Raw genomic sequence first — 11,602 nt, 5'->3', positions numbered from 1 at the left:
GCAAAGAATGCTGAAGAGTCCCGGAAAGAGGCTGCTGGGGACCTGGTGTGATGGTGACGCTTTAAGGTCTTGGGGGGCCTCCTTTTCGGTCCCTTTCGTGAGAATTCCCTTGCCGGGTTCCGGGCCGGGATCTGGGTGGGAGACCTGATCCGAGAAAAGCAACTTCAGGACCCCCTCCCTGAAGATGGAAGGCAGAAGAAAGGCCAACAAGGGGAAGGTGTAGGAGGGTATGGGGCGGGGGGGGGGGGGGGGGGGAATACATGTTGATGGACAGACACTTGACTAGAGGGAGGTGAACACACAGTACAGTGTGCAGATGACGTGCTGTAGAATTGTGCATCTGAAACCTGGATAATTTTGTGCACCAGTGACACCCCAGTAAACTAAACTAAAAAAAAAAAGGCTAACAGAGCCCTGGCTGGGTAGCTCGGTTGGTTAGACTGTCCTCCCAATACGCCAAGGTTGCGGGTACCATCATGGTCAGGCGCATACAAGAAACAAAGAATGAATGCATGAATAAACCCCATAACAAATTGATGTCTCCCTCTCTCTCTTTCTCCCCTTTCCTTCCTTTCTAAAATCAATCAATAATATATTTTTACATATAAAAGTGACACTATTTTTCCATTACTATTCATGGAACATGTCCAGGATGAAAAGGATGAGTGTGAGAGTGAGGGCACACTTGTGTATCAGACCACAGGAAGTCCATCTTCATAGCCACCAGGCAGAGCACCATCAGCTCTATTATTCAAAGGACGTAAGAGACTTGAAGCAACTCACCGTATTTACACAGGTAGGAAGCCGTAGCTGGAACTTGAAGCCAGCATATGTGCACTTCACAGCTCAGGGACAGGAGAGTAGTAGAGCATTGTGGGACATGGAGGATTCGTACACACATGTCTGCACGTGTGTTCACAAGGAGCTCTCCTTAGACCTCCTTGATAATCCGGATGTCACACCAGTGAGTTCATCCCCATTTGCCAGTGAGGAAACGGAGGTCCAGAAAGTATCACATTTTGCTAGCATTGTTCTTGTTAACAGGTCACCTTAGGTGGACCTGTAGGGCTGTTACTTAAATCTGTTACACAAATAACTGAAAGATTGCAGTTAAAATGCTTGTAGCTCAGTAATTTACCTATGTTCCTTACAGTACCAAAGGGCATTTTCTACTGCTATTAAGGCTGGGGACAGACTAGTAAGACCACCCACAACTAGCAGAAATTTAGGAGTGCACGTGGAAGGAGAGGGGCAGGAACGTCCATGTGTATATGTCCACCTGTACTTGATACCCAGAGTAGATTATTTGGTTAACACCCTTCTCCTTTCAAGGCGTCTTCTCATTTATAACTATGTAATAATCCGTTGTAATCATTTTCTCAATTCATTCTTTTAAAGCTAATAATTTTAATTTTGAAGACATTATTCAAATTCAGTCAAACATTTCATGCACAAACTAAAGCCCATACTTTAACAAAACTATTTCCCTGATAGTTCTCCCTGCCCTGTTTCACTGTTTTACATTTTAAACACAGTGATCCCTGAGATAAAAAAAACCATAGCTAGCCAATTTACATGGAAAGACAAGTCCTAAGTAGGTCTGGCCCCAAGATCACTCTGGGGGGCGGGGAAAGGGCAGCTGTCAGGCAGCACTTCCCCCTGAGCCGGGTGGTAGGTACACCCTCTTTTCCAAGTACCAACCCCACGGTTCTTCGGGCCCACTAGAGCGCTAGGCCCCGCCCAGAACCTCAGGCCCCGCCCACGCAGGGGCGGTCCACCTCCGCTCCAACCAGCCTCCGGCTCCGCCCACAGCGCCCTAGGCCCCGCCCCGCCCCCGGGTCGCTTCAGGCCCACTGCGCCCTCGCCCGCCTTAAACCCTGCCCTTCTCAGGCCACGCCCCTCCCGGGGACCTCCACTCAAGTCGCACTTTCTCACTGACATCCCGGAAATGGACGAGTCCGCGGCGCTCCCAGCTCTAAATTCCGCCCTCTAGTCATGCGTCATCTCCCTGCACCACCGCCGGAAGTTTGGTCCCTGTGATGGCGGCGTCGACACCGGGAGTCAGGATGCTGGTTGGTGGCGAACAGTGAGCGATGACCAGGCTTCTGGACGTGGTGCACAGAGTCGCTGTGTCCGCCGTGCGCTGCAGGAGCAGCGGGCTCGGCATGTTCTACGCCGTGAGGAGGGGCCGCAAGGCCGGCGTCTTTCTGACCTGGTGAGGGGGCCGCCCCCCTCCAAACGACTACTGGGATTGCTGTCCTGAAGTCGCCCAGGTTCTAGACTGCTCACAAAAATTAGGGGATGTTTCAGAATGAATATGAAGCAACAAAAGAAAAGGAACATTTGATTTATTTTTATTAAATAAGGACATCAGTAAAGCAAACAAGTCAAAGAAAGTTCAGTTATGCAAATGAGATACAAAACCAACTTTTATTTCATTGCTGAAAATGCACTAGACATAATGCTGAAAGTCCTGGACTATATTAGCACGTTTTCTGATCCTCTAATTTTTGTGAGCTCGGTCGGAGTCTGCGGGGCGCCTTGCGGGGCCGGCCTTGTAAAGCATGTAGACCGTGACTCAGCCTCGAGGAGCGGGCGGTCCCACCTAAAAACGGAGGAACGTGGAAGCCGCAGGGAGGAGGTAGTAACAGAGCCCCGTCTGTTCCAGGGACGACTGCAGGGCGCAGGTGGACCGGTTCCCCGCCGCCAGGTTCAAGAAGTTTGCCACCGAGGAGGAAGCCTGGGCCTTCGTCCGGAACCCTGGGAGCCCCCGTGGCCCGGAAGGTAGTCACCGCGTGGCGCTGTGCCCTTGCCACCTGCTCAAGAGAGAGCCCTTCCCATTCGTCCCAGGTGTCACTTTACTTAGAGAGCTCTCGGATGGGCAGGTAGAGGAGACGTGACGAATGCTGTCATTCTTTTGTTTCACAGACTAGCAAACAGCCCGAATGCAGGCTGGCTGTGGTTCCTGGCCAGTAACAGGGTCACAGACAAGCCAGGACTCTACTCTCTTGTCCCACTCTGCGCCCTCACTGTCGTTCCCCTTCACCAAATGCTTGCCCTTGGCGTTGGGTTGAATGGGCTGCATTGCGGGAGTGTAGAACATTGGTTGGTGCTTTTCACAGCCTGCACCTGGATGGGGGTCCTTTTAGACCAGGGGTCCCCAAACTTTTTACACAGGGGCCAGTTCACTGTCCCTCAGACCATTGGAGGGCCAGACTATAAAAAAAACTATGAACAAATCCCTATGCACACTGTGCATATCTTATTTTAAAGTAAAAAAACAAAATGGGAACAAATACAATATTTAAAATAAAGAACAAGTAAATTTAAATCAACAAACTGACCAGTATTTCAATGGGAACTATGCTCCTCTCACTGACCACCAATGAAAGAGGTGCCCCTACAGGAAGTGCGGCAGGGCCAGATAAATGGCCTCAGGGGGCCACATGCGGCAGTGGGCCGTAGTTTGGGGACCCGTGGTTTAGACAGTTTCCCAATTGAATTGCCTCCAGCTTCACGTGTTACAGAAAGTATAGTTGGTTGAAATTAAAACCTCCCTTGTGGATAAAGCGTCGACCTGGAAATGCTGAGGTCGCCGGTTCGAAACCCTGGGCTTGCCTGGTCAAGGCACATATGGGAGTTGATGCTTCCAGCTCCTCCCCCTTCTCTCTCTGTCTCTCTCTCCTCTCTCTCCCTCTTTGTCTCTCTCTCTCCTCTCTAAAAAAAATGAATAAATAAAAAAAAAATTAAAAAAAAAAAACCTCCCTTAAGGGACATCAGGTTTGCAGGACAAAGGGTGACTGCTTTGGAACACAGAGGCTTCATTGTTGTTTTGTTTTTGAGAGAGTAGGGAGGGGAGGTGGAGACAGAAGCATCAGTTTGTTTCTCCACTTTACTTAGAGCACAGAGTTTTTAAAAACAGATCGTAGCCTACCTAGAAGAAGTGATTTTTTCATGAACTTTACTTGCAAAGTTGTTTTTTACTCCAGTAGATTAAGACTGAGCAAAGGGTCGTTTGAGTCCTTTGTTTTGAAGATTCGCTAGCGCCCACTAGGTGCTCAAGCATGGAAGTGCTGCTCCTTTTAGATGACAATTTCGATGAAGCAGAATTCAGAGAGGCAGGTCGTGCTAGGTATTGGCCTCAAAAGGCTGCTTTCCCAGGCAGGGGAGAATGTGACTTGTACAATTGCTCCATCTCCATCTCCCCGGCACCTTATTTATTTATTGATTGATTTACAATTTTACTTACTTTTTAGAGAGAGGGAGAGAGAAACTGGGCGGGGGGTGGGGTTAAAGCTGGAAACATCAACTCGTAGTTGCTTCTCATATGTGCCTTGACTAGGCAAGCCCGGAGTTTCAAATTGGTGACCTCCGCATTCCAGGTTAACATTTTATCCACTGCGCCACCGTAAATCAGGCACTAGTTCTCTAATTTCTTGTATACAAAATGTTGTTCTTTGTGTGCTCTGCGGAAAGAGCCCCTCGGATTTTCAAACTCTGCACTCCGGAAGGGTTCATAACCCTTGGTGTCTTTGCGGTCTCTGTCAAGACAGATTTATTTTTTAAGAGAAGCTTTGGTCTTGTCTATACATTATCAAGGGGATGATGAGTCCTTATGAAGCTCATCCTGGAGAATTTAGAATTAATTTCCCAGGGCATCTGAGATGGTGTGGACTGTCTCACGGCATGCCCTCCTTATAGGGCCCATACAGAGAGTATTTCCTAAGTCTGATTTAGTGCCATAAATAACTCACTGAATTTCTGGATTCTTAGTGGTTTCACGTTGGGTTCATTGTTTCTGGCCACTGAGCAGACCCTGCCTTTCAGGGAAAGAAGATACACATGTACAAAAATCACAAGTGAAAGCCAGCAAGCGACTCCGTGAGCCCTGGGCTGGAGGTGAGGAGGAGAGCTCAGAGCCGTGTGCGAAGCATGTAAAACAGAACTTGGAGGCTGCCTCTCAGGTTGGCAAGGACACATTTTCTTATATGGGTATGTCTGACTTAGGTTGTTTTATTATTTTATTATTACTTTTTAAAGTATTTTGTTTATTTTTTAAATTTTACTTACTGATTTTAGAGAGAAAGGAAGGGAGAAAGAGAAACATTGATCTGTTCCGGTATATATTCTGACCATGAATTGCACCTGCAAGGTTTGCTTATCAGGATAACACTTTAGCCAACCGAGCTATCTGGCTAGGGTTTTTTTTCTCCATTGATTACAGAGAGAGAGAGAGGAAGGGGGAGAGAGGAGGCGGGGGTGGTAGAGAGAGAGAGAAGCATCACCTCAGTGCTCCACTCACTGGCTCCATTTAGTCATAAACTCATTGATTGTTTCTCATATGTATCTTGGCTGGGGATTGAACCCTCAACCTTGGTGCGTTGGGAGGGCGCCTATTCACTGAGCAACGTGGCCAGGGCAATTTTAAAGATATAATGAAGCCCTGGCTGGTTGGCTCAGTGGTAGAGTGTCGTCCCGGCTTGTGGATGTCCCAGGTTTGATTCCTGGCCAGGGTACACAGGAGAAGTGCTCATCTGCTTCTCCACCCTTCCCCCTCTCTATCTCTCTCTTCCCCTCCCACAGCCAAGGCTCCATGGAAGCAAAGTTGGCCCAGGCACTGTGGATGGGTCCGTGGCCTCTGCCTCAGGCGCTAGAATGGCTCTGGTTGCAACAGAGCAACGCCCCAGATGGGCAGAGCATCGCCCCCTGGTGGGCATGCCGGGTGGATCCCAGTTGGGTGCATGTGGGAGTCTGTCTCTCTGCTTCCCTGCTTCTCACTTGGGGGGGGGGGGGAGATATAATGAAATGACGTGTAAAGACTTTTCTTGCTTTTGTAGCGGGGAAGTTTGAGCTAATGTTTAGCATCCTCGTTCTTATCTGGAAAGGCATTTAATTTAAAAACCTCTAAGGCTACTATGTTGTCAGTCATATGGTACAGAATGATTATAATTTTGGACATTCATAGGAAAACTGTTATTCAGGCTTTGAGCAGAAAACACTACTGTTCTGAAACGCCAGTGTTCGCTGTGAACACAGCATTTCAGGTCACTATGAGAGAGTGCAGAACCTTGAGCTTCTTCACGTAAGAAAGGCCTTGGACAGAGCTCCTTTCTACAGTTGGTCTGCATCAGTGTCTCAACCTTGCAGAGTCTGTCTTTGCTAAGCATACTGGTTTTTTAGACAGGAAGCTCCTACAGGATTGTAACATATCCTCTCAGTTTAAAATGCCAGTTCAGCCATTGTACGTTTTTAGGTGAATTTTACTTTGTAGTGATGTTGGACCAGAAGTGCTCACTGAGCTTCCTTCTTACAGGAGAACATGTCGTTGTCTACACTGACGGCTGCTGCTCCAGCAACGGGCGGAGGAGGGCACGAGCGGGAATCGGTGTTTACTGGGGGCCGGCCCATCCTTTGTAAGTAAACTGAGAAGGCTTCAGGTTTTACTGGGTCCTGTTCCAAAGCTTAAGAAAGAATGAAGTTAAGATCTGCTCGCCATGTGACCATGTGATAAATGGCTCTGTGCCCGGGAGAGTAGAGCAGCTTTGGTCCGTGTCAGCACTGACAACTTTGTTCTTCAGGACAGGAAACACCTTAGTGTAGCCCTCTCAGCCAAAATCCTAACGAGTCTCTGTGTCTCGCTGATAATATGTTGGCCCCAAATGACCTAAAGGCCCCAAATGACCTAAAGGCCGCCCCAAATGACCTAAAGGCCCCAAATGACCTAAAGGCCGCCCTAAAGGTCTTCCTGGGAGATGGTTTGGACAAAGATGCAAAGGGACAGGTCACATGACTTGGCTCCCATCATATCACTGACGCTTCTGAAGATGTGAGCGACACAGAGTCAGTGTGTGAGTTGTGAATGGGAGGGAACTAGAGTAGTAATGAACAGCTTTAAAATTTCACGTAAAAGAGGGATTTGACTGTTTAAAGCACCCACAGGCTCAGAGCATTGTTCTAGGTGCCCACAGGTGCCCGCAGCTGTGTTGGGCATGTCTGATGTAGTCTGTTAAGAATTCCACTTCCCACGTCTCTTGAGCTGTGCAGTCTGTTAAATCTCTGGCTTTTCTGTGAGCCCTGTCCATGCTGTGAGCTGGGTGGCAGATTGGGTGCCTGCCCAGGGACACATGTTGTGCTCAGGGCCAGAAATTAAGACTTCCCTTGGACTTGGATCCCGTGTCCTTTCCACAATACCATACACGGCGCTTTTCAGCAAAATGCTGATGTTGGTTTGATTTCTAAATAGGCTGTTTTTATATGCTGCTTTCGTATCTGAAATAAAACATAAATTAACCTGTTATAATTTTATTTTCTTCTGTCCCATATTGAAACCAGAAATGTAGGCATTAGACTTCCTGGGCGACAAACCAACCAAAGAGCAGAAATTCATGTAAGTTATCAGAAATACTTTTCACTATCTTTAGCATTGACTGTGAACATGTTAATGAACTTTTTACTGTCTGCTCATCAGATACTCAGAGTCCAGAAGGAATTCAGTGTGGGGTTAGTAGCAATTATGAAGAATAGTTATTTTCCAGGAAAATTATGAAACATTTAAAATAAACATATGAATAGGATCATGTATGTAGCATGATTTCACACAGAGACTGTGACTATTCCAGTCAGTACAGAGAGAGGCGTGCTTACATTTTGAAGTAACTGGTGAGTGGACAGTGCTGCAAGTTGCCCGGGTTCTGTAGCGTGACGGCTGCCTTCTATCTTCAAGGCGGCCTGTGCAGCCATCCGACAAGCCAAGGCTCAGAACATTCGTAAGCTGGCTCTGTATACAGATAGCATGTTTACCATAAACGGTAAGCTCTGTGGGTTCTGGTCAATTGTCGGTGGGTGGGTATCTCCTTCCCCTGCAGGAGGTGCTGTGTGAGGGTGGGACTCGTGGATCAGTGAGGCCACAACTGGCCTGTCAGGTGTGAAGGAAATGGTGTGGACCTTGGAGTTCCAGGTTTGCTTCCCCAATTTTGCACAGAGGGATTTCTTTTCCAGGGACCAGAGACATGGCAGGAGGGTAGATGTGGCCCTGCTCTGGTGGCACTGTGTGTCTCGGTGTGTGTGAGTAATGAGGGTGGCGTGCTGAGGCTGGGAAAGGCTTCCTGGAGGAGGTGACATCTTAGATTGAAAGCTGGAGGTCTAGTACAATTAGAGTAAAGGGAGGAGAAAGGGAGAGTGGGAAGCCTGCCTGAGGCCCTAGCTTGGCCCAGGCAAGAGAGGAAAGTCCAGAGTGCTGCTCAGGATACAGGTGGGAGCGAGCAGAGGGAAGACTGGGGGAGAAGGCCGGAACTTCCAGGGTTGCAGTCTGGGCGTGCGTTCCTTCCAGGCATCACCAGCTGGGTGCAGGGCTGGAAGGAGAACGGGTGGAGGACGAGCACCGGGAAAGAGGTGATCAACAAGGAGGACTTCCTGGAGCTCGACAGGCTGGTCCAGGGCATGGACATTCAGTGGGTGAGTGTCTTCTCAGGGGTTCCATCTGTGGTGGTCAGGACCACACCGTCACAGCTAACGGAGAGGTGGACAGTGCTCTGCACGTGACCCAGTGACACAGAGTGACAGCTTCCGTGACACCAGTGTCACACAGTCACATTGTTATCGTGTAGGTAGCGCTGCTTTAACAGGAGGACATTGTGACAGCACACTGTTCTGTGTCCTTTATGTTGTCCCCGCTGGCTGCACCTCAGAGTGACTTGGACAGTCAGCCTATGGGTTTCTTTGGGGGCAGCCGTCACATTCAAGCCAACTTACAGTGTGTTTTGTTAAAGGTAACGTTGGGTGATAGGACCCTAGTAACATGACTATTTTTCCAAAATGGAAGTATTTTTCTTATAACAGGCAGTTTTTGCTAAAACTGATTTTTCAAACAATCTGGAGTTAAATGGCGCCTGTTTTCCTGTCTCTGCTGTGCAGGCCGGGACTGCAGACAGGGCTGGGTGCACTGCCGTGGGAGCTAGCCGTTCAGCCCCGGGAACGGTGGGCCAGGCGGGCTGGGGCGGCCCTGTGTCACAGCAGTTCAGTCATGTGCTGTGTGCACACGCACCCGCTGGACACGCATGTGCTGTGCCGGGAAGGCTGGCTCCAGCTGTCCTAAGCGGGATAAAAGCAATAGGAGCAGTAAGGTCTGACCTGTGGAGGATAGACTGGGCTGTCCATCAGTGTGTGCGTGGCGCCATGCATCAGGAACAGTCACTGCATGGGGGGTGGGAGGTGTCACTGGGGGGTGCTGTGCGTGGGAGCTTCCTCTTCAGCCCACCAAGATGGAATTCTTCACCACGAGGATGCAAGAATAAATGGAAAACATCTGTCTAACAGATGCATGTTCCCGGCCACTCGGGCATTCTGGGCAACGAGGCAGCGGACAGGTTAGCGAGGGAAGGAGCAAGCAGTCAGACAGTGGACGAAGCTGGGGACGGTCCCAGGAAACCCTGAGCCAGTGGCTGTTTTGCTACTCACTGCTGTGAAAAATGAGGGCACAGGAGCCGGAGAAACACTTGCACCACAACTCAGGATGGCAGGATGGCGGTCTGTGGTTCTGTGTGACACGTGGTTCTGTGCAGAATAAACTGGACATCCTTTGAGTTGTGTTTGAGCCTTCAGCATGATGCTCCATTGGGCTTGATACAGTTCTCATTAATTTTACGCAGTCTGGACAAAAAATTTAGGACTTTAATTTCATAAGAATGTGTTAGCAAAACACTGGTTAATGAGTGCGGATAGGAAGTCTAGATGTCTCCTGAAAGTGTTCGTCTACCTTCCAGTGGGTGGGATTGCATCTTGGGATCATCGGGGCGGCTTGTTCCCCTGTGCTGATCAGAGAGGCAGTGATGCCGCGCTGAAGGTGGGGCCAGGCCCGCAGAGACAGAGAGGGCTGGTCTTCCTGGCGAGCCCCTGTGCACCCAGCACACCTACACGTAGGGAGCCCTGGCAGCTCACCGTTATAACCTATTTTTTACTTATTTAAGTAATTTTAGAGAGAGAGGAAGGGTGACAGAGAGACAGGGACATCTCTCTGTTCCTGTATGTGCCCTGACCGGGGATTGAACCGACAACCTCTGCACTTCAGGACAGAGCTCTAACCAATGGAACCATCCGGGCAGGTTGGAATAGTTACAGATTTTAAAGACCAAGATGCAGAATTAAATTTTTAAAATTTTTCTTTGGCGGCCCTGGCCGGTTGGCTCAGTGGTAGAGCGTCGGCCTGGTGTGCAGGAGTCCCGGGTTCGATTCCCGGCCAGGGCACACAGGAGAAGCGCCTATCTGCTTCTCCACCCCTCCCCCTCTCCTTCCTCTCTCTCTCTCTCTCTTCCCCGCCCGCAGCCAAGGCTCCATTGGAGCAAAGATGGCCCGGGCACTGGGGATGGCTCCTTGGCCTCTGCCCCAGGCGCTAGAGTGGCTCTGGTCGCGACATAGCGACGCCCTGGATGGGCAGAGCATCGCCCCCTGGTGGGCAGAGCGTCGGCCCCTGGTGGGCGTGCTGGGTGGATCCCTGTAGGGCACATGCGGGAGTCTGTCTGACTGTCTCTCCCCGTTTCCAGCTTCAGAAAAATGCAAAAAAAAAAAAAAAAATTTCTTTGGCTATTTTTGTTAAACACACTACGAGAGCTTAAAAACGTTATGCCATGATCATGTATTTATATCTTTATTACCCTTTTACCATAGAAACATACAGAACACACAAAACATATGTATGGCTTATTGAACTCTCATTATAAGGTGGATACCCCCGTAACCACCCAGGTCAAGAAGAACTCTGCTGGACCCCCCGAACTCCCAGGTGCCCCTCCCTCCCTGCAGACTGAACCCTGACTTTTACAGAAATGACTTCCTTGTGATTCTTTATGGCCGTTTCCTCGCCTCCTTTCTTAAAACTGTATCTGTTAAGTCTCTGATTAACAAGCCCCTCCATCCTGTTCCTGTACAGTTTTTCTAGTGAGGCACCCGGTCCATCTGTCCTTTCACATCCTCCCTTCCAGATCTTGTGTGTGTGCTCACAGTGTGTGTAGCGCTTTCTTCTGTCCTCGTATCCCCTGCAGATCGGCAGGGGGACCCAGAGGCCTGAGCAGCCAGGTCCGTCCTCTGGCGGGAGGATGGGCACAGAGTCCAGCTCTTCATTCTTATATGCATTTTGATTTGTTTATATTTTATTTTTTGGATGAGAGAGATGAGAAGCATCAAATCACAGTTGCTTCACTTTAGTAGTTTGTTCACTGCTTTTCATATGGGCCTTGACCAGCGGACTTAAAGCCGAGCCAGTGACCCCTTGCTCAAGCCAGTGACCTTGAGATCATGTGAAGCATCCCATGCCTGTCAGTGAGTCTGCACTTTAGCCAGAGACCTTGGGTTCCGAGCCTGGGATCTCGGGAGCCCGGGCCAAGGCTCCGTCCACTGTGCTACCGCCAGTCGGACAGATGCCCTGCTCCTTAGATGCCGGCAGCGCCTGCTGCTGCCTCGATCTGGTCATCACTGGGGTTGCAGAAGGGCCACACGCTGGCATTTTGCCTGCCTGGGCTGGCTGGGAATGCTTTAAGAGGGTGCTTTCCCACACTACTCTGGTTTCCCAGTGGGAGAGGTCACACAGAGGAAAGGCAGGGTCACTGTG

General features: G+C 49.6%; 1 protein-coding gene across 1 annotated transcript; it reads left to right on the top strand.

Moving 5' to 3' along the window:
- Positions 1-1,880: 1,880 nt before the first annotated feature.
- Positions 1,881-9,581, top strand: RNASEH1 (ribonuclease H1). The gene is made up of 8 exons (XM_066385826.1): positions 1,881-2,215; positions 2,669-2,784; positions 4,828-4,992; positions 6,314-6,413; positions 7,333-7,387; positions 7,724-7,808; positions 8,330-8,454; positions 9,316-9,581. The coding sequence occupies exons 1-8, from the start codon at positions 2,094-2,096 to the stop codon at positions 9,430-9,432; spliced, it is 885 nt and encodes a 294-aa protein (XP_066241923.1). The 5' UTR covers positions 1,881-2,093; the 3' UTR covers positions 9,433-9,581.
- The last annotated feature ends 2,021 nt before the right edge of the window (positions 9,582-11,602 follow it).

The sequence above is a fragment of the Saccopteryx leptura genome, chromosome 5, assembly GCF_036850995.1.
Source record: "Saccopteryx leptura isolate mSacLep1 chromosome 5, mSacLep1_pri_phased_curated, whole genome shotgun sequence".
Classification (NCBI taxonomy): domain Eukaryota; kingdom Metazoa; phylum Chordata; class Mammalia; order Chiroptera; family Emballonuridae; genus Saccopteryx; species Saccopteryx leptura.
This window is presented reverse-complemented; position numbering and strand designations above follow the sequence as displayed.

Coding starts and splice junctions, on each gene's coding strand:
- RNASEH1 (XM_066385826.1), top strand. CDS start 2,094: ATGACCAGGCTTCTGGACGTGGTGCACAGAGTCGCTGTGTCCGCCGTG. Junction 2,785..4,827: donor GAGCCCCCGTGGCCCGGAAG/GTAGTCACCGCG, acceptor CCTGCCTTTCAG/GGAAAGAAGATACACATGTA. Junction 7,388..7,723: donor ACCAAAGAGCAGAAATTCAT/GTAAGTTATCAG, acceptor TCTATCTTCAAG/GCGGCCTGTGCAGCCATCCG.